The 23,278-nt window shown below is 38.9% G+C and overlaps 1 protein-coding gene across 1 annotated transcript in view; it reads left to right on the forward strand.

Annotated features, from left to right (window-relative positions):
- The first annotated feature begins 504 nt into the window (after positions 1 to 504).
- The window catches only part of LOC108678840 (matrix metalloproteinase-2), a 51,535-nt gene continuing 28,761 nt past the window's right edge, over positions 505 to 23,278 (forward strand). The window contains exon 1 of the mRNA XM_018167333.2: positions 505 to 1,078. Within this exon, the coding sequence (XP_018022822.1) occupies positions 659 to 1,078 (420 nt within the window). The 5' untranslated portion in view covers positions 505 to 658. The remainder of the gene's footprint in view (positions 1,079 to 23,278) is intronic.

Consider the following 23,278-nt stretch of genomic DNA (forward strand, 5'->3'; position numbering starts at 1 on the left):
TGTTGATATGGATGCTTGTAGCTCCTACCTAACCCTGCTGTCAGGATAGAATTCAGCCGCGGTAACATACATAAATGGAAAAGTTTTCAAATCATATTGTAACAAAAAATCCGAAAAAATGTTTCACTAAATTCATTTTATACTTAGTCAATATTTTGGAACTGATCAAGTTGCCAGGTCGTATTGATCTGTAATAATATAAATGAACACTATATATACATAGAATTCTACCCTGCCTAGAGTTGTGGTATCGAGCGTTATTGCGCAACAAAAATATATGAATATTTACATATGTATGATTATAATAATTGTGATTTGTGAGGTTTACGTGAGCTTGAGCGTCGTATGTTTTTTAGGACACATTATCTCTTGATTCTTTTTAATTACTTGTTTTACTTCAAGCAAAACATTATACATGTGTAAAATAAAACGATTGTTCAGATGCATTGTTGAAGACTAGCGAGGAATCATTGTGAAATTAAAATAACATTTTTCTATATTTTCTACAGATACAGTGAAACCTTTATAAAAAATCGATGAAATTATAAAAGAATGTTGCTGCTATATCATCTATTATAAATGAATATTCATATATTGAACATATAGATTAATGATGCCCGAGATAAGGGATGAAGACGCCGGCTCATGCTAAATATTCATGATAGTCTGTGCTGTGCCGCGGCCGTCGTGCCGTGACCGCAGCCTCCCAAATATGGGCAGCACCGCCAGAGCTCATGGGGCACCAAAACAAAACGGGTCAAAGCCCGTGGTGCCCGTGGTGCCCATGGGGCCCGTGGTGCCCGTTGATCCGTTAGGACCCGTAGAGCACGGGCCAGTCGATGTAGACAATTGCTTGGCCCGTACATCTGGTGGCGACGATGACTCATCGGAAGAGGGGGAGGTTATATCCCATTTTGGTGGTCGAGAAACCGCCACCCCGGGTTTCCATCTGCCAGGTGGTGGGAGTTGGTGGGGGCGGGTGGTGACCATCTGCTTGCTTTTGCTCAGCTGGCTGTCGCCACAGACGGTTCGTGGTGCCGCCCTGTCGCCTGCCAGAGCTTTCGTCGGCGACGAAGCCGTGAGTATTTTTTATTCGGATAAATAAGTTTAAAATATATTCATATGAAAATGTTAAAATCTATAATACCATATTATAAGATATAATTGAAGAATATAATACTCCAGGCATGTTCCTTAAAGATTGTTATTCGAACCGCGTCATGTTTTTGCTTTCCCAATACTCGGGCGTGTAAAAGATCGGCAAATTAATAATTGTGTCGTCGCCATGTGGCCTCCAAATGTGACCACATTATTCAGATATTAAAAAAGTAATTTTTTAGTACAAAAAAAAGTATAATTAAAGTAATTTCCGGGATCATAACTTGCCGCAACATTTTCTCTCCGCTCCACTATCCCCGGTTGGCAGAGTCTACTTACTGCCTGAACAGCCAACGGCTGCTGTTCGACCCAACGTAATTATGGCGGTTATCGACTATTTATCGACGATACCATTTGTTCCCCTTAACTCCAGTGGAGACACCATTTGTTCCCCTCAACTCCAGTGGAGACACCATTTTATCCCCTCAACTCCAGTGGAGACACCATTTGTTCCCCTCAACTCCAGTGGAGACACCATTTGATCCCCTCAACTCCAGTGGAGACACCATTTGTTCCCCTCAACTCCAGTGGAGACACCATTTTATCCCCTAAACTCCAGTGGAGACACCATTTGTTACCCTCAACTCCAATGGAGACACAATATTTGCATCACATTCGGCATTCATTAAAATGAAGCATTTCAAAATAATTTCATTGTGCATTTCAGATCAGCACATTACTTCATCATATAGTCAATACATTCTACCCAATCCAATTCAGTTTTAAAAGCGAATTTCTTCGCCTTGTATTTGCAGTCGTTCTAACTCATCGAAAGTTGATCCAACAGACAAACAGACAGCATTGAGTTCGCCTGTTTCTTTCTTCGTTCGCCTGCTGCACCGTTCTGATAAGAATGCTTCGCATTTTTCTTTTTTTGTTAGTGAAAGATTTTCTCGTGATTGTGAACTTTTTTGAATCATTTTATGAAGATGATATTAATTCAAAGTTCTTAACTACGTTTATTTCCCGGCATGTTCACGAAGCGCATTTGAATCGCGAAAGTGTTTGTGTTTCGGTCATTGTTTGTTTAGAAATTGCTCGATCGGTGATATAGTTGACGCTTTGTTTATGTCAGTGTTTGTGACGACGTAATCTCGCGTCACATCTCTGAAAAATTTGTTCATGTTTTGTTGTTAGAAATCGTGTTTTTTTCGACCAGTGTTTGGGTCTGACTTCTCGCCTCACTCGTAAAAAATATGGTTAGTTTATGAGCGCACTTCATCCTTGCCCGCCCATACAACTTACACATCGCACACACGACGTATCCCAACCCACGCCGCGTACACTTTGTACGCACGACGTATCACAACCTACGCCGCGTACACTTTGTACGCAAGGCGTATCAGGACTTATCAGTCACTCGCTGACTTTACCGGCACTAAAGCTTTCATTTTACTACCATGTGTTCAGTTTCAGGCCTCCACCATCGACTCCGTGGGAGCTCAAAACAACGAAGCCTTTAATAGATTTATATATAATTTACTCCACGGAGGAGTATATCCGCTAGTACATTTCCATGTTACTGGTGAAATATACGAAGTTGAAGATTTGCTCCAGTATTTTCATGCCACGTAGTACCTATGTAATATATCAAGACAATATAGCGAACGCTAATGTGGTGCATCTTAGTGTGATTTTCATCAGTTCTATTCTAGCTCTCTGTTAAAATTTTTAGGCCAGAGAACCAATGTGTAATATATAAGGTGGTAGAATGTTATTTCGATATTCTTCTCAGCGAGAGAACATTGCTGTAGTTGTATCTACTTAAATGCATCATATTCAGGACACTTTAGACGTTTCAACATCACAAAGATTTCTTCCCTTAGATTGACAAATTACATGACAATTGGAGTCAACGTTGAACGTCACACGATTTCTCCCCTTATATATACACAAATGTTAAGATGTTTAAATTCTGATTTTCAGACCTCGCTGGATTTATTCCCACGCAACTCTGAAATATTTAAATGCTTAAATTCTTATATTTAAATTCATATGTTAGAAGAGAGCCTAGTGCGCTCACCTCAATTCTGCGCCCTGAGCAGCTCCGTGGACTCCATATGTGTCTGTGACGGGCTGATAATTTATGGACGCTCATGGCCACATATGGAGAAGATGTTCTAGATCGGATAGAATTTCAGGTCTTCCGTTCATCGATCGTGAGTGATGATCTATGTCGATCGTAAGTGAAGATCTCTCTTGATTAATGAAACTGAGGTCAGCTACTGCATTTTAATCGATACTACAACTTCAAGGGATGTTCGCGATTCATTTTTGAAGTCGATTTCTCATCATGACCATTGCGACAGACGTAGATTTTTAAGTTGCGATTTAAATAAAATTCGTGTTTGTGCAATTATATTCCCGATAAGAAAAACACTATTGTTTACAATATAATTTTATGTATACATGAGCACAATAAAAGGTACAACATGATTAGAGTGGCTGGAAGATTCGATACACCCGTTGCGCATAAATTTTACAAATTGTCAACATTTATCAACTGGCGGCGGTTTTATACAAACTATCATCAGTCTCTCCCTCCTAGGCACGAGCTGAGTATTTTTTCCTAACTCAAAAACTGATGAATTCCACGAGAGAAATTGCTTCTTTCGTTCATATTTAGTAATTTTAATTTGCGATAAAATAATGAAGTAATTCGAATTATGCGGGCGGTTATAAACTCTGATATTAATCACAGTTTGATTAGAAGCTGAACATGTGAAATATTCTATCCCGATAGACATCCCTGTAATAATATGGTTATATATATTATAGTCATTAGTCAATGATGGCCTCTAATCTTTAACAACTTAGCCATTTTGCCGGTATGGACCAAAATTTTCACAGCCGGTTGTACCAGGTTTCGAACCTCCAACTCGCTGCACCAATCTTGTGATCTCTACCACTCGTCCACGCCGAGCTTTTCCGGTGCAAAGGAACACAGAATGCCGCGAAATTCGTGAATGGGCTTGACCGAAAGTTCAGCCTACGAATATGAAAACGCTTACATCACAAAATACTTGACAATCGAAACCTATTTTCTGTCTATATTTTAACATGCACCAGAAAAAATTCCGATTGAATTTTAACGCATAAACGACGTGCAGTATTGCATGTGCTTACCGCGGTGCAGTATCGAATGCATATTAAGATGCAGTTTCAAATGCATTTTTCATTCATGAAAATGCGCAGCGCAGTACTATATTCATTCATGAACAGAATTGAGCAGCTGACAGTTAATAGCAGATATAAAAGATTATAGCTGAAACTATCTATGGCGCAGAGATACAGAGGCTCATACCGACGCAGATGTATGAAGGTATTGTCAGGCTACAGCTGTACGGCCGCGGCTGCAATGAGACCATTGAGCTGCAGGCTGGCAGCTGCCTCAGTGGCAGCTTGAGAGCTGCCTCAGTGGTGATTTGAGAGCTGCCTCAGTGGTGATTTGAGAGCTGCCTCAGTGGCGACTTGAGAGTTGCCTCAGTGGCAGCTTGAGAGCTGCCTCAGTGGTGATTTGAGAGCTGCCTCAGTGGCTGATTGAGAGCTGCCTCAGTGGCAGCTTGAGAGCTGCCGTAGTACCAACTTGAGAGTTGCCTCAGTGGCAGCTTAAGAGCTGTCGTAGTGGCAACTTGAGAGCTGCCTCAGGACCAACTTGAGAGCTGCCTCATTGGTGGTTTGAGAACTGCCAAAGCCTCAGTGGCGGCTTGAAAGCCTCCACGCTCTTGAGGAGCTCTTGGCTGATAGAGCGTATAGAACGAGGCAATGATGAAGATATCTACATCTACTCGCAATACCATCTACTCAACACTGCTTCTCTACATGACGCAATAGACTCGTCTACCCCTTAATTAGGTACTATAGACTAGCACCAGAAGACTCCTACTAACCTACTGCTGCAGTAGAGCTGTCTTGTCTACTTCTACTTCATGTTTTATGAGGCAACTTTTATATCCAAATAATGCAGTGGACTAATGAATTGGACTGATGCAGTGGATTGATGTAGTGGACTGATGCACTGGACTGATGTAGTGGACTGATGCAGTGGACTGATGCTGTGTTGTTGGGCTGATTTACTGCGTCCAGCGGCCGGGGAAGCCATTATAGCGCATGTCTCAGTTTAGCTTCCCCTTGGGTTAGTTCCAGTTGCGGTATCAATAATCCATATCAGCTTCTTGTTTTTTATTTTAATATTGCATCAAACTGTCCGCATAAATGTTCATTGATTCAGGTATATTTTCCCAATTTTTTCATTAGTTATTGATTAATTCAGTACCATATATGGCTCATTGATGTCAACAGGGGTTCTTCTAAGCCCTCTTGGGTTCAGATCAGCCACTGACGCTGACTCAGTCACGAGTCACAGGCGGTTTTCAGGAGGCCTGTCTGGCCGACGATGATATGGCTTTAATTGGCGTCTGTGTGCCGTGGCATGACGAAGCCATGCCACTTATGGCGAGGCGACGAATGTGGCGTCCGCTGTGCCGGGGCTGGAAGGTCGGGCGGCGATTGCCTTTAATGGATTGCGCATGTACTCGGTTAGGATTGTCTGAGTGGCGGTGAATTCCAGTCATGGATTGCATTGTTTTGCCTAAAATGGATTGCCAGAAGGAAGACGAGTGAAATTCATAGATTGAATTGTATGCCGCTTAATTAATCTTGTCCCTGATGACAGCATAGCAGTCGCGAGGTGACTTTGGTATGAGCGTTTTGGTTTCGAGTCATGCTAGATCAACTATCATGTTGTTATGATCATAAAGATAATGATGAGCAGCATTGTTAAGTATGGTTGCATGCTACGCACACAGTACGCAACTATACAACTATATGGACCTTACGATGCGCAACTATGGACCGCACGATACGTAACTGTGGACCACACTATACGCAACTATTAACTAACTACTAAGGATGTAATAACAACTATGGACCTCACGATACACAACTATGGACCACTATCCACGGTGCGCCGCCGTACACCATTAGCCCTGAGCACCAGCGCGTCAACAGGCGTCAATAAATAACAAATGTGAAGCACTTGAGAGAAAGCTTGAGTGTCGCACTCACCCAGAAAAATGAATGAGACTTGTCCAAATAATGATGTACTTTTTACCCTTCCATGGATCTTCCTGAACTAGTTTAGCCCGGTATAAGCGCGTACCATATTGCTACCTACGTCTTCTCTCTGCTCGTACGATGAGTAAGAAAGTGTGTTAATTTTAGGACAATTTGAGTCATTCTTTGGCTTGAGTGGCGCAGACCTTTGGTCAACATAGGGGCAGCCATGTGATGACCTCTGCAGTGTAAACAACCCTCATGACGGCGTCGTGCCATGAGGGACAATGTCGGTGTTGACAGACCAACATGAAATGATGTGGTCGGCGTCAGGAATGACAGCGTGTTTATGTGGCAACATCGTGGCTCCTAGCGGCATGGACAGATATATGGCAACATCGTGGCGTCTAGAGATATTCACAGATGTAGATGGCTTCTAGTGGCAAAGATTCGGCAACAAAATGGCTTGTACTGCCATTGATCCAGAAACAAAGTTGCTTTTAAATCTATATATACGGCAACAAAGTGGCTTTTAAGGGTATTGATACGGCATTACCGTGACATTTAGAGATAGCTACAACATATGACAACATCGTGTCTTCTAGAGTTATTGACAGATATATGGCAACACTGGGCCTTTAAAATTTGGTAACTGATTGACCGCAGTTTTGGAATACATGTTGGTATCTGGAGCTACAGCTGGAAGGTTAAACCTCGGTTGCAAATTACATTGACTGTTTTTTCAAAGCCGCAGCTGCCAGTAAAAGTGGCCGGATGGCTCCAACATACCATGGCTGTTCACTATACCGGCAGTTGTACTGCAGATATATCACAGATTCTAACGGTGATGCGAGTTTTATTCCTTTTTTGAACACTAAAACATTACGTCAAAAATACATTATTATTATTACAGTTACAAATAATTTTATTATCACCACCCTAAGATATGTTTTGAAGGCGAAATATCTACCAGGTGTGGCCATAGAGTCAGGAATGTTGCCTGCTGTTGCTGGTGCGAACCCCGGATGCTGCGGCCAGAACTCAGCCAAAAGGAAACGCTCACCTGCAGCTGCATTTTTAGAATGATTCTCAATGGTTCTGAATGGTTCTCATTGTTTTTCACTCGTTATCGATGGTCCTCAATGATTCTGAATGGCTCTCATTGGTTCTCAATGATTCTGAATGGTCCTCAATGATTCAGAATGGTTCTCAATGATTCTAAGTAGTTCTAAATGGTTCTCATTGGTTCTCAATGATTCTCATTAATTCTCAATGATTCTGAATGGTCCTCAATGATTCTGCGTGGTTCTCATTTGTTCTCAATGATTCTGCAAGTGCATTCTGAACTGCTACAATGGTTCTTAATGGTTCAAATGGTTCTACAGCTGTATTCTCTTAGAACTTACACGAGTCAAATCTTTTACGATGTTTAAGTTACTACCATTACTTATACCATATATTTGTATAATTTGCGATACTTTTGGCAAATACGATGATTATTCCAGATGTTGTACTTATACAGTATTAGTATACCTCACCTATGAGGATTAAATATGGTATAAATATATATGAATATCATATATAATTTACGAAGCTGGTACAGGTATATTGTATGACCGTCTATGGTATTTTTAAAAAAACAGCAGCAATATTTACAGGAGAAATTTCTGTTCTAATTACCGGCCTTGTACCAAAAAACGCGTCTGGCGCCACGACAAACTCGTTTTCGGCGCTGCATTTAGCCTATGGTTTTCTTTCACCAGAGAAACAAATGGGTCATAGTGCCCAAATAGTGATTCACTCTGCTCGTAGCACTGATATGTCCTTCTTCCTGGCAAAACTGGGTCAGGATAAAACGAGGCGAGGCAAATGCCAATGGTAATAATATACGTTTAAAAATTACTTTTTAAAGACAACACTTCCAAAGAATCCAATATCTCCAATCTTACAGATGTACAATGAATTTCTCATCTAATTTTCGAAAATTAAAAAAATTACCTTTTCAATTTTTTAAATATATATAACATTGTCTCCAACTTTACACAAGTTGGCAAAATTTCAGATCGATAGGATAAGTAGAAGTGTATTAAATTTTGATTACAAGATTTGTAGCAGACAGACAGACAGACAGACAGACAAGAAGTGAAGTTAAAGAGAAGTGTTGTAAAAAGGGCATTGATATATGGACAACATGTAATTTATTTCTTTCAGTGTACCTCAGGCTGACATCAATATCGGTTGAGTGGGCCACCGTGGGCTGGTCAAACTAGTGCATAGGCTGTACACTCATAAAATAAGTGTGATTATGTTTAAATTGTGATGCATTTTTTGCCTCTCTGTGGGTCATCCTGACCCTCTTTTACCCAGCAAAAGGGCGTAACAGCGCTACGCAGAGAAAGTATGTCACCATTCGGACTTATGGCTCATCTATTTTTCGGACTGTAGGAGTAGGTACTGCCAGCTTGTCCATGGAACAGGAAACAGGCGTCTGATGCCGCTTCTTAATTAGCTTTACGTAAATAAAAAACGATACTGTAAACGGTATTACTACATATCATTACGATTACAATATTATAGAATTATTATCAACTTCATGGCGGTCACTCCTATTACTTTTTTTCATTTTTCCGTAACAAAATTTATTATTACCTTCATATCAAATTATTTATTTATTATCAACTTATTTATTATCAACTTCATGTCGGTCGCTCCTAGTACTTTTTCCGTTACAAATTTTGAAGCAAGTAGCATTCAATTGTGAGCTTATCAGCATCCGGATTGCGATTAAAGTACGTATTACTAATGTGGGTAAAAAAACGTACAATGGAAATATATTTCTAACCATCTTACCATGCGAAAAACTTTTTTTATTTTCTTCGTTGAAAGTTTCTCTTAGTTACTGATAAAAATAGCTACAGAAATTCAACGTCAGCAGCCAAATTTTACAAAGTTCCAACTACGTGAATTAAACATATATTTAAGAAATAAAACACGACTTTATTTGATTTTTCGCCTCATTTTATCCTGAATCTTGCTCACAAAATTGTCACTAACTCACCAAAGAATATGAAAACTTTTATAAAATTCGAGTCAAAGGTACAAAAAAGCACAAAGAAATTCTGTAGTAGTAGACATGGCTGGCGCCAGCGCCTAGATGTCGACTATTGTCCGGCGTATCGGTGGCCAACACGTGGCCGTTGGTCCGCCGCCGAAAATTATTCACTTTATTTAATAATTTTCAGGATATTATCCACTTGGGTTATTACGGCGATCGTACATCGCGTCTAATGGAAGGACGACGATGTCGTCTGGGCTTATGAACGCCAGGCTATTTTGAGTTAGGGTAAAAATAGCTGTGAAGGTGAATAAATGTTTAATTAAAATGAAACGTTATTTTTATAATAAGGATGTGAGCTGAAAAACAATAAGCAGCCAGATGCTCCCAAATTCTAGTATAATAATTTAGTAGAATTAAATTATATTGTTAGGGAATTCTCATAACTACGAAAGATGAATCACTTATTACCGTCAGCAATTTTCACATTGGTGAAATATACATAAGAATAAAATATTTTGAAGACATTGTTTCGTGGCCTGAATATTGAAAATTCATACAAATGGTGTGAAAGATATACACTGTGTGTACTTATGAGATAAAAAAAATATTCACTCTGTGTGCGAATGGAATAAAGTATACACAAAGCGTGTGCTCACACATTGAGTTGATTATGAATGAAGAGACTGCGATGTGTAGACTCCGTATGATATCCGCGTGTGTATGTATGCACCACACTTGTGTATATCCGCATGTGTATGTATGCACCACACTTGTGTATATCCGCATGTGTATGTATGAGCCACACTTGTGTATATCCGCATGTGTATGTATACACCACACTTGTGTATATCCATACACTTGCTGAGTCACACGCACAGCTGCCCTCAGACGCAACAACGCTGCAGGCGGAAGTGAGGGCTGACATCCTCTCTTCTTCCCTCTCTTCTTCCCTCTCTTCTTNATCCCACTCAGCCCATTCACTCCATTCACCTCACTCAGCTCACTGGTCCCATTCACCCCAACTAATTCCTTTCACTTACTTCAGGAATCAAGTAATTTTCATTAACAATCAAATTATGTTACCTTTTCTATCGACTACAGGAAAAAGTTTCACTCATGCTGGTTCAAATTTGACCGACAGTCTTGTAAACATCTTGCTACTTTCAGCCTCCAATGATCACAATGATTGTGGCTTTCCCCAGTATTTACGGATGATATAATTGAAATTATTGAATTTACATTTCACGTGAAGTTCTCATATGGTCCGCTGCATTACTCACAATTTCCTGTGCATTTTTTCTTTAGTTTTTTCCTTGCATGTCTGTGCTTGCATGTCTTCCCTCCGACCGTCTCCTCTTATAAACTGTTGACTCATTTCCTTCTCAACTGTTTGAGCCCTCATATGCACACCGCGTTCTCTCTTTGTCTGTTATCTCTCTATATAGCTTTTTTCTCTCCAATCTTTCTCTCTCTCTCTTTTCGGGTATTGTTTCTTGCGTCGCAGTCACACATGTGCAGATTTTGTCGTGTCAACATAGCAATCACTTTTATTACATTTTCTGCCGAAGACTCATTGAATTTCACGTTCTATAGTTTCGTATCCTAGCCGCGAATTTCGTTACTATTTACCGTCGATGCAGACTTCTGGGTTCACAACGCGAAAATGTGAAATTTATAAATCAACTCCTGAAGATTATTCCTTCTATTGATTATGTGTTATTTGGAATGAGTCCGCAATTGCCTTTTTATTGTATGAATTTCTAATGAATGACGAAAATGATTGATGAAGATTGAGTAAAAAGAATGTTGAAAATAAGAATAGAAAGATGGACTGTGAAAACGAGACTACGTGTCGCTGATGTTATAAATAAAGCAAAAATATAAAGACGATTGCAAGGTATTGTGATGTTATTTGAAAGTAATTTAATATTATTTTGTGAGACTGTTATCCCTCAACTATCAAAGGTGTTACGTTCCAGTCCTCGGGTGCAATCGATAGGTGAAATCCGCAATGGGGAATTATACGACAGATGGTGCTTATTTCATTCCTAACTTGTAATTGTTGGAAGTTTTATTGTTATAAGTGTTTACAAACCTTCCCCCCCACGCTCTTACCACCGATCGACGTCCTCAGGGACCCGTGAACTAGTGAAGATCGGCGACTTATTCTTCTATTTAACATTTCGTGGGAACCCGCGATGAAGTAAAGCCGCAGTAGTTGAAACGCGATCTAGCGAGATACTTATGTAATTTTAAGTTAATTTCTCAGTATTAGTTGGTAATTCATACCCAATTATGTGGTACTGTATCAGTAATTGTGAAGAGACTCAACTTTCATGAGCTAAACCAGTCAAACACCTTGCAATTCGCTAAGCTGTAAAGCATTGATCTGAGCACGCGTCTCCGGCTGCCCGTACGTTATGTACGACAACGGCATTACATGCAGAGCACTTTCATGTACGACAACGGCACTACATGCAGAGCACTTTCATGTACGACAACGGCACTATATGCAGAGCACTTTCATGTACGACAACGGCACTATATGCAGAGCACTTTCATGTACGACAACGGCATTACATGCAGAGCCTTTTCATGTACGACAACGGCACTATATGCAGAGCACTTTCATGTACGACAACGGCACTATATGCAGAGCACTTTCATGTACGACAACGGCATTACATGCAGAGCACTTTCATGTACGACAACGGCATTACATGCAGAGCACTTTCATGTACGAAAACGTCATGTCATGCAGAGCACTTTCCTCCACATCGAACTTTCAATTCTCGTAGAAATTGCACTACATGGCAGCTTTTGTCATTTAATAGCTCGTGATTCATGGTCAAACGTATTACTATCTAGCATGTGCACACTTTATATAACAATAATTTACATATCATGATAACCATTTGCATCATACAACAATCAGTTCTACTTTTTATAATACATTATTTACATTATACGACAATCATCTGCGCTGTGCAACAATCATTTACATTGCACAAAAATTATTTTTGATGTGCAACAATCATTTACACTACACAACAATCATTTCCATTGTTCAACAATCATTCACATTCTACAACAATCATTTCAACTATGCAACAATAATTTACACCTACAACAATCATTTACAATACACAACAATGATTTTCATTATACAACAACCATTTACATTATACAGCTATCATTTTTACTATGTAACAATCATTTACAATACACAAAGATTATTTACATAATGCAACAATCATTTAAATTACACAACAATCATTTGCATCATCCTTCAGTCACTTGCATGCACAACAATGCGTGACCAGGCGCACTTCATAGAACAAAGTGCGTTGAAAATAAGTGTCTGCTCTTCAACTTGCGTGTCAACGAAGTGAAAGAACTGAACTCTCGTCCTGTTGCATTTTTCTTTCCTTTTCTCAGACTTTTTTAATACTTGGTTGCAATTTCAAATTCCATGCATAACATATTTTATGTTTATCAAACGATCGTCGTACGTCAGTAATATTACATTCCTCATTTGGGATTTGTGAATATCCTGCGAGATCTTCCTCCTACATACAAGTGTTATCGCAGGTTCAAAGATTGAACAACTTTGTATAGCCACTGAGTCTTTAGCGTTAAAGACCTTATCATTGATCATATTTTATCACTAATCATATTTTATCATTGATTATATATTATCATTGATCATGTTTTATTACTGATCATATTTTATAAATGATCATATTTTATCAATTGATAATATATATTATTGATCTCAAAATCATTACTTAAATGCCTGCCTGCAGACCGTCTGAAATGCACCAGTTGACGCTATTCGTCTACATTCTTCGTAAAAATTATTGTGCAGCAAATAATTTGGAAAATAATTGAATAAACAGCAAGCTACACAATCTCAGGCTGTTTTTTTTTCACAGGAAAAAACTGACCTCGAACGCACTCGTTCGTTAAAGTCATTGCGTGGGCTATCCTGCACTGACACATACTACCTTTGTTCACACTGAGTGAAATGAGCAGGACTTTGTCCAAATAACGATGCACAATTCTTATAGGTTCTTCTGATTCAGGTGTAAAGGGTGTATCAGTGATACGGAAAAAAAGTGGGTCACGATTCGGACAGTATGACCCAAACGATTTCTGAGTGCAGTCTTAGGGCCGTCTTTTGGCTGGCCAACTCAACCCTGGTCGTGGTCAGTCTATGTTACTGCTGAAATTTGACAGAAGTAGCCATGCTACCCACTCTGTGCTTGTATTACAAGACATACATTCATACTTGATCATGTACTGAGTGATACTGTATTGGCTGTGTGCCTTGTATAGATATGGCTACTGCATGTACTTCGTTGTGGTGCTGTGTGCCTTGTATAGATATGGCTGCTGCATGTACTTCGTTGTGGAGAATACCACAACCGGCTCCTGTGAATACTTCAACCGGCTCCTGTGAATACCACAACCGGCTCCTGGGAATACCACAACCGGCTCCTGTGAATGCCACAACCGGCTCCTGTGAACACCACAACCGGCTCCTGTGAATACCACAACCGGCTCCTGTGACTACCACAACCGGCTCCTATGAATAGAACTGCTAATAACTGCAATATTAGAACTCCCAATTGGTCTCCATTCACGATTTTGTCCGCCTTAGCCTCCAGAACCGAGATCATGTTCAGCGACACAATTTAGACTTTTACATTCATAATCTAACATGTTTTTTCACCTGACCTTCACTGTTTGACAATCTCAGCCTGCACGTCACAATTTTGACCTCAGCCTACACAACCCAACTAGTTCAGCCTTAGCGGCAAAATTTTGACCTCAACCTTCACAACCTGGCAAGTTCAGCCCCACAGGCACAATTTTGACCTTAACCTACATAACCTAACGGGTTTAGCCTCTTCGTCTCAATTTTGACCTTAACATACACAACCTGACGAGTTCAGCTTCTTAATTCGTCTCAGTTTTAACCTTAACCTATACAACCAAACAAGTTCAGCCTCTGCCACACAATTTACACCCGTAGCAACTTCCTTCTTGCCATTCAAGTTCAACTTCCGCTTGCGTCTGGCCTAAATTGCTTCAATTCTAATTACGTTATTTATGTCAACATTCTTCGTCATATTCATGAACATCTTGCGTGGCTTCCTTGTTTGGCAGCAGTGCGGATCTTATATTTGCAAGTCATCCCTATTTTGTACGTTTTTCTTATTTGCATCAGTACAAACTCTTTGGTTTTGCTGTCTCGGCCATGGGACGCCTGCAGTTAAAACGTTTACGCACCGACAAACTTGTTCATGTCATAAGTGTTGCCTTAATTATCCTGGAGTATGAATGTAAATGATGTGGCTAACTCATAAAACAAACATTCTGAAAAACATTTTCTGCACAATGCCCTCTGGTGTTTTACTTTGCGTTTAATCATGCAACAATTAAAAAAAACTATACGATTTGCCAATCAATGGATTATGAAATCTTTAAATATTATTATTGAACTGAGGAATATTTTATTCAAAACTCCGCCCAGGCTATTAAAACTGGAACACTACGCCAAGCGCTTTTTTCGTTATAGCAACTTTTAACCTCCTATATATTTGGTTTCTAATATTATTGGCAATTTGAATAAATTTTTTAATTAGATATTCATCACACCTTTTATTATAAAAACTAACCACTTGTAATACTGTCGATTTGTAAGATGTGCAAGTATAGGGTTCATCTTTATACTCATGACTTCAGGCATGAGCGTGCATCTTGTCCTTATTCATGCTATAGACAAGCTCAGGTTCCTCCCGCATGTAACGTGAGTGTAGACGAAGCCATGTATGATTCATTCAAGCTTTAGTGCTTGTACTCGTATTATAGGACTACTGTTGCTTGGTTGTCCGCATAGTCCAGCGTGGTAAAGTTTAGTGGATCATTCAACCGAAGCAAATAAAAATAACTACCACTCTCCTCTGACTTGACAGAGAGTTTGGTGACTCCTTTGACTTGGCTGAGTTTGGTGACTCCACTGACTTGACAGAGAGTTTGGTGACTCCACTGACTTGACAGAGAGATTGGTGACTCCTCTCACTTGACAGAGAGCTTGGTGACTCCACTGACTTGACAGAGAGTTTGGTGACTCCTCTGACTTGACAGAGAGTTTGGTGACTCCTCTGACTTGACAGAGAGTTTGGTGACTCCACTGTCTTGACAGAGAGTTTGGCGACTACACTGATTTAACAGTGAGTTTGGCGACTTGACAGAGATTTGGGATAATTGATAGAGAGTTTGTTTCGTTGTCAGAGAGTTTAATGAGTTGACATAGTTTGATGAGTTGTCATAGTTTGATGAGTTGACATACTTTGATGAGTTCACATCGTTTAATGAGTTAACAAAGTGTTGGTTCTCTGACTGAAGACCCGTCTGTGCATCTCTGTTGGTTGGTTGTACCAACGCGCTGCACTTGAGACAGACGGCAATTTGTAAATAATTGAGCCACTGCCTCTTCACGACACAAAGTCTAGGGCACAATTGACTCGTGTATGCATTGCATGTTGTGCTCTGACATAAAAGTACTTCGTCAACGAGCCCAAGTGCATTACGTCACTCTGAGCACGATTAAAAACTAAAAGTGTGTATCCTATTTACGACGAAAAACAATTTTTTATTTGTTTCTAGCATTGCCTGAGTAGATTAATGTGCTTGTGACTTTTGTATATATGGCGCACTTTGCCAACCTTTATAAAACTATTTTATAACCGAGTTTACAATAATGTTATCGGCTCCGGGTATCAGTCTGCGATTGGAGGACATCATTTTCACAATGAATGTCATTAAGTGCTGCAAATTATGACGTTCCAAGTCTAGCTTACGTCTTAACTTCCTTAGAGTTGCCACGTATACGAAAATTTAATTACAATCAAACTCAATTCCAGTTGTGGGTGTAGCTCAAAGATAAATACGTCCTTGCAACATACATATTATTATGGTGTAGGGACCATAAGAATGGTCCTGAACTTGTTAATGAACTTACTTTAATGTTTGGTTTGCGTCTAGATACATCTAGATTTGTTATTAATAATATAAATTAATTTATTATTGCTTCATACAAATGATGGCAACAACCCGACATCCACGCCACGCATGCATGTGCTGGCATCTCATTCATCATTGCTAGGGTGTCGCCCCGCACTCATAATTGTTGTTGCTGCGGTTAGGGAGAATGACTCACTGCACGCAACACTGTCGCTCATCATGTACGAACTTTGGGCGGCAGACCATGTAGCATTCGATGCCATGTTGGAAATTAAATTAGCCGAATTAGCATTGTTGATTGTCGGCTTGTCATTAGCCTGTTAAGTTATAGCTTTAAAAAATTGTAGATGACAAATCATCGTTCTCTGTTTGATTCTTACAAAAATTATAATACGGATGATTACTTTGTATACGAGTCCAGTAGTGGTAACCGCTGTAACTGGCCAGAATAAACCGACACCAAATTTGATAATATAGTTATTCAGGTAAGTTATTACATTAATTATTTCGTTTTTTTGTTTGATGAATTAAAAATTGTAATTTACAATTAAATATTATAAACGTGATTTTTTATGATGCCTTTTAACTAAGATCTCAAACTTGCAGTTGTACATGTAATATGATGAGTTTTCCTAACTTGAAATTTGATCAAATTACTTGAAAATCAACTAGATATCCTCTGTTTTGAAATTATGTTAAAATTCACTTACGATTTAATGTTGAACTGCAGGTGTAAATCGTGAAATTTTGGTGGCTGTTATGTGGAAAATATTTTCAGATACTGAGATTGCCATCTAACCAGTCTTTGTGCTGCACTTAACGACATTCGGGATACGTCAATGGAATTTTATTTGCCAATCGTTTTCAATAGTTCTTTGATGTGAGCAGCCATTTCTTGTCACTTGTGGAAGCGCACTGGCGTGGAAAACTGGGGGAGATCAGTATAATGACCGTCAGACTCTCAATAATGGCTCTCCGTCCGCCCGGCTGCCACTGGCTGCCGCTACTGGATGACACTCTGTGCGTGCAGCTGCCTCTGGCTGCCACTACTGGATGACACTCTGTGCGTGCAGCTGCATCTTGCTGCCACTGCTGGCACCCAATACGCGCAGCTGCCACTATAAGCCCCGTATATACACGGTTGCACCTGGCTGCCACCACTGACCCCATAAAAGCGTGGCTGCCACTGACAGGTGTACACACAGCTGCCACTGGCTGACACTACTGGCCACGTTTATGGGCAGCTGCCAGTGGCAGCCACTACTGGCCCTTATGCGACATGCGACTGATTGCCACTGGCTCCCATGACTGGCCCGTATACACGCCGCTGAACGCTGCTCAGAGCCCAAGAGACATGTTCAAAACATAAAAGTTTTTTTTTATTATTGAAAAAAATCAAGCGAGATTTTCAGTAAGAATTCAAATAATTGTTGTAAAACTTTTGAGTTATTTTGTTAATCTTGTTTTTATTTTGCTGCATGAACTTCAGACACTGTAATTTTTAAAAATTTAGTCAACATTACTGATCTTTCTTAAATTAGTGCAAAGTAAATTTGCACGTTGTTCTACACACGTTTTATACACGTCACGTAATTGGGCGCTGACTCATAACTTCGGAAAAATTAATGTCCGCTTATTACCCCGAACAAACTTTTAGGGAAATTCCTTTCCAGACATCCACGTTCTGGTGGTGGATGATAGGGAAAAAATATAACTCAGTACTCACTGCAGTGAGTGACAGAGAGCGCATTTTCTCGTCGACGAAAACTTGAGGTCACGGACAGACGGACAGACAGACAGACAGACAGACGGACATGGCGAGCACAATAGTGCATTTTTTCCATAAATGAGAAAATGCGCTAAAAAGCGCTGCAGAATCTGAAATTCCTGACCCGTTTGAATAGCCCTTCGATGAAAGCCCTCATCTGGACAGTTAATTCGTTGAATTACTTATGCTTCAGTACGATTTGTGTTTTTTTCTATGCTAATGTTTGCCGGGTGTCATTTTTCAGCAGTTCCTGGTAGATTAACATGTCCATTTGGGGCGGGGATTTTCTTGGATAAGAGATAATGGTAAACTGCGCTTGTTATTACTGTGTTTTATCAGCAAATACGGCGCTGCTTATGAAAAGTATTCAGCAGAAAAGTTGAAATGAATGTAAAATGATCAAAAACACAAACTTGTCTCTAAAAAATGAAAAAAATTAAACGAAAATGAGTCTAAATGAATGTTGTATTAGGAAATGGATACCGATAAATACTCTTCAAAGTATTTTCCTGCGTGTTCTGTGTACAATTTGCTCAATAAAATTGTTCATTTCAAAATTGATTTGTTGAATCCGTTATGGAGCCGATGCTAAATGCATGACCTCGACTGATTTCTGCTAGTTGCGAAATGTTACTAGTTGGTGAATCGAAAATATTATATGGGATAAATAAAAATTTATTTGAGAATTTCAATGTGATCTAAATTACATTCCATGTGTTGTTAATGAATTGATTTCATTGACGAATTTTTTAATTAAGTACTTCCATATCTTATTCCCAATTTAATTCTCAAGAACGAGGTTATTTTTTCCTATAACCAATGTTATCGACATCATGACGAGCATAAACAGACAATTTCGTGACGTGAAAGAATTTTTTCATAATTATTACGAAATTCATTGCGAATATGCAATTCCAGTGTTATTTTCTATAAAGTTGCATTTTACAATTCATTTAGTTGAAAAACTCTAAGCGCAGTTCTGATTATTCGACAGTGTTATTTTTAAGACGAATTCAGATAACTGCTTCAATATCTTGACTAGTTTAACATATTTAGTATGAAATTAAAGTCTACTCAGGAAAGGTGCCAGTGCGGGCATTGGTCGTTGAGCCCTCGGGCTCAACGCTGTTTGGATGATACAAAGTTTCTGAGCCCCTCACGCCCATGGCTGCTGTTTACAAGTCAGCACCCGAATATTAAGAAATAATAACTAAATTACTACTAATAAGTCCTTCTCATGTGCACTCATAAATTATTTTATTGCGGAGTAATAAAATTTTGCACATTTTTGTTGGTCTAATGCAGGTGAAACATGTTGCTTCAAACAAATTACTATTGTTTCTATCTATTGTATTTTGAACATATTGCTATGAAATTAGTTAAATGTTTTGATTATTCATTTTTTTCCGAAATTTTTTTTTTACTTTTTTCCCCATTTTATTTAATTGGAGAAAAAGTTTAATTTATTCGACATAAATGATTCGGCATAGTTAATGATAAATTTGTAGATTTAAAGGCTTTATTTTCATCGATCTTACACAGATAGATTTTTTATTAATATCACTAAACCGTGCATATTGCGTCGTGGAAACCTTCATAAATGAAACCTTCGCTGAAGTTCATTGACCCCAGATACTTAAATGTTTGTTGCAGAGTCCGTAGAGTTTTCCAGGAATAAAGTTATAAGTTATAACTATATAACTGATATTATAACTGTCGCTTCTGAAATTTGGTAAAATGTTTTGATAAAAACATGATTTTAAGACTTTAAATTTTAATCATTTTGTCTTCTCCTGACCTTCTGAACAAAATTTACTGATTGAGCTGATCAACTTTAAGAGCTGTTCGATAGACTGCGTCTGCATTCGGAGGAAACCTATTTTGCCGAGATAGATGAAGACACTCACGCAATCAAGAAGCCATTACGTTACACTAAAGCAATTTCCTCGTTCGTCTATAACAAATATCATCAATTGAGAAAAGAGAAAAGCCGTGAGCTTTAAAATCTGCCGAAGTCTTCTCTTGTAATCCATTATTAACTTTTCGTAACATTTGTTTAATACAAAAAACAATCAAAAATAAATCTATATCGGTGAATAAGTCAATATATATAATTATATATTATATAATATAAAATATATAATTATAAGTCAATATAAAGAAAAGAAATTTAATTGAATAACTGAAGTAAAATCTTCTGTATTTTCATTCTTTACTGATGTCCCAGTTGCTCCTATGAAATACTTTAATTTCAAGAAGCTGCCTCGCATCCTGTAGGATTTTTGGCTTCTCCAAGAAACCTAATAATTAAATTTATACTCACAAAAATTTCAAATAATCTTCCCTTATTTCCTGAATTTTATCACCATTTCTCTTGCATTTTTTCTCGTAAATTTTATCAGTAATCATCGGTAAGATATGAGAGCAGCGTTGCGTACACAAGAGGGAACTGCGCACACTGAGCAACCCTCGCGCCGGCGCGCTGCCTTGTTTACACGTGGCTGGGTAACTACATCAACATTTGCTCCCCAGTCTCCCTATATGAAGTCAGTGTCTGGCCAGGAAATGTTTACTCGGATCACGATGCGAAAATTGCAGTATTACAATAGTTTCTTTCATTACTCTATAGGAAAATACCAGGCAGGTTACCCTAAACGATATTATTAACTGAGATCATACTACGGTACAAAATGGTTTATCAAAACTCATATGGTTTTTTAACCAAATAAATTACCTAATAAGTGTAAATAAATAGATAAATAAATAAATAATTATAATACAAAAAGCTCGTATTCAAACCATGACATGGTTCTCAAAGTAGACAGACGCAAGCAACAGAGTTAAAATCGGAGTTTCGAAGAATAAAAATTAATGCGGGGATGGAATATAAACTTTACGAAACACGAGCAATGAACGCAATTCCAGGTTGTTTGTTTACACGGATCCTTGTGCGTGTCGTCGATCATGCGTGGGTCTGAGAAAATTCTTTTCGATGAAAGCGTCTGGCCATCGAAGTCACCTTGCATCTTGCCGCCGAGCAGGTTATGATCAATAAGTTTATATAGGAGTCTATAAGTAGACGTTTAATTTCCCTAATTAATTTAATTATCAATCAAGGAGCATTTGAGTACTTGGTTTACGCTTGCAGTATTAACTTGCACTACGTTTCAATATAAATTATTAACTTATTTTATGCTAATAATCGATCGTACTTATTTTATACTATTTTATAATATTATTATTTTTATTATTTTATACTATTAATTTTTTTAATATTATTCATTATATTTAACACTTTTAATNACGGATGATCGTGTGACGGAGGATCGTGTGCCGGATGATCGTATGACGGATGATCGTGTGACGGATGATCGTATGACGGATGATCGTGTGACGGAAGATCGTGTGACGGATGATCGTGTGACGGATGCTCGTATGATGGATGATCGTGTGACGGATGATCGTGCGATGGATGCTCGTATGACGGATGATCGTATGACGGATGATCGTGCGACTGATGATCGTGTGACGGATGATCGTATGACGGATGATCGTGTGACGGAAGATCGTGTGACGGATGATCGTGTGACGGATGCTCGTATGACGGATGATCGTGTGACGGATGATCGTGCGATGGATGCTCGTATGACGGATGATCGTATGACGGATGATCGTGTGACGGATGATCGTGCGATGGATGCTCGTATGACGGATGATCGTATGACGGATGATCGTGTGACGGATGACCGTGTGACGGATGATCGTGTGACGGATGATCATGTGACGGATGATCGTGTGACGGATGATCATGTGACGGATGATCATGTGACGGATGATCATGTGACGGATGATCACGTGACGGATGATCGTGTGACGGATGACTTAGGTCGCCTGACATGCTATGGCAGCGGATGTTCATGTCGATCAATGGCTGGTCGGTTACTTGCAGAGCCTCGCTCGTTGGCAGCGGCGAGTGGGCAGTGACCTTTGCACCTGCCTTTACTGGGTCAAACTCTGACCTTTGCTCGTGTGTATATGGCGTCTTTTTGTCGGCTTAATCAGCGCCAAATTGGGAACTTGTGGTAGTCTCTCCATGGATTAGTCCTTGCCTGGCGTTAGTTACAGGCACAATTTAGTTACAGTGATAGTACAATTTACAATAACTATTCCGTTCCATTCAGTTCTAATTTGAAGGTTACTTTAAATTCATTTATTTTGTGGAAATACAATGCAAATTGTATCCAGCCATAATTCTGAGAGCTTGTTTCAAAATTTCTTGACTCTCAGTCATCGAGAATGTCGCTCGAATTTTCTCATTCGAAAACATATTCTTCCTTAAAGAATTAATCAAATACATATGTATTTAATTCACATCAAAATCATTATTTTCTGTAATTTCACGTCACTTTTAATTAGTTATCTTGAAAGCATAATGTCATAGCACCTCACGACGTATCTAAGCTACGAAGAATATTAAGAGCGGCTTGCACGCCACCTCTGTTTACGACTGCAATCTTGAGCAGCACATCGCTGCTCTGATCTCACATCTCATTTATAATGACATGATACGCATCTAAGTTTAATTAAGTAAGATTAAGTGAAGTGTAATAAAGTGAGATGTTCCGTCGGCAAAAGAAAATAGAAGAAAAACTCAGTTAAAAAAATGAAGAATCTAATGCAGTCGTTGTCGCATTTAACCATAATTATGCTGAAATAAGCGCACACAATTATTCCTTTGATGATTTACTAGCTGAACGCATTTAATGAAGATCCACATCTTTTTCCACCTTCGTGCTACCATTCTGCGAACAATCTTTTGACATTCACTCTAGCAGATAATTATATTGAAAATTATCGGACAATAATGATAATGCGAGAATGATGATAATAGATGATTTATGTCTATATCACACCACAAGTGGTTTATTAGCCATTTAATTGTAACCTATAATTTTTGCTTCATGTTTCTATCGGGAAATTTCTAACAGTGAAGTCAAATACACGCTTTTCTCGGTGTTAAGATCATTTCCCGATAAAATGATACAATCACGTAATTTAACGTCATATCTAATTAGTTATGTCAGGTGTAATGTCAGAGCTTAATGACATTGCTTCTTACGACATATCTTGGCAACGAAGCATCTCCACAGCAGTATAAAAAGCATCTCCTAATAAATAAAAAAGGCTCATTAATAAATCCTATAATC

The sequence above is a fragment of the Hyalella azteca genome, unplaced genomic scaffold, assembly GCF_000764305.2.
Source record: "Hyalella azteca isolate HAZT.00-mixed unplaced genomic scaffold, Hazt_2.0.2 contig5640, whole genome shotgun sequence".
Lineage (NCBI taxonomy): Eukaryota > Metazoa > Arthropoda > Malacostraca > Amphipoda > Hyalellidae > Hyalella > Hyalella azteca.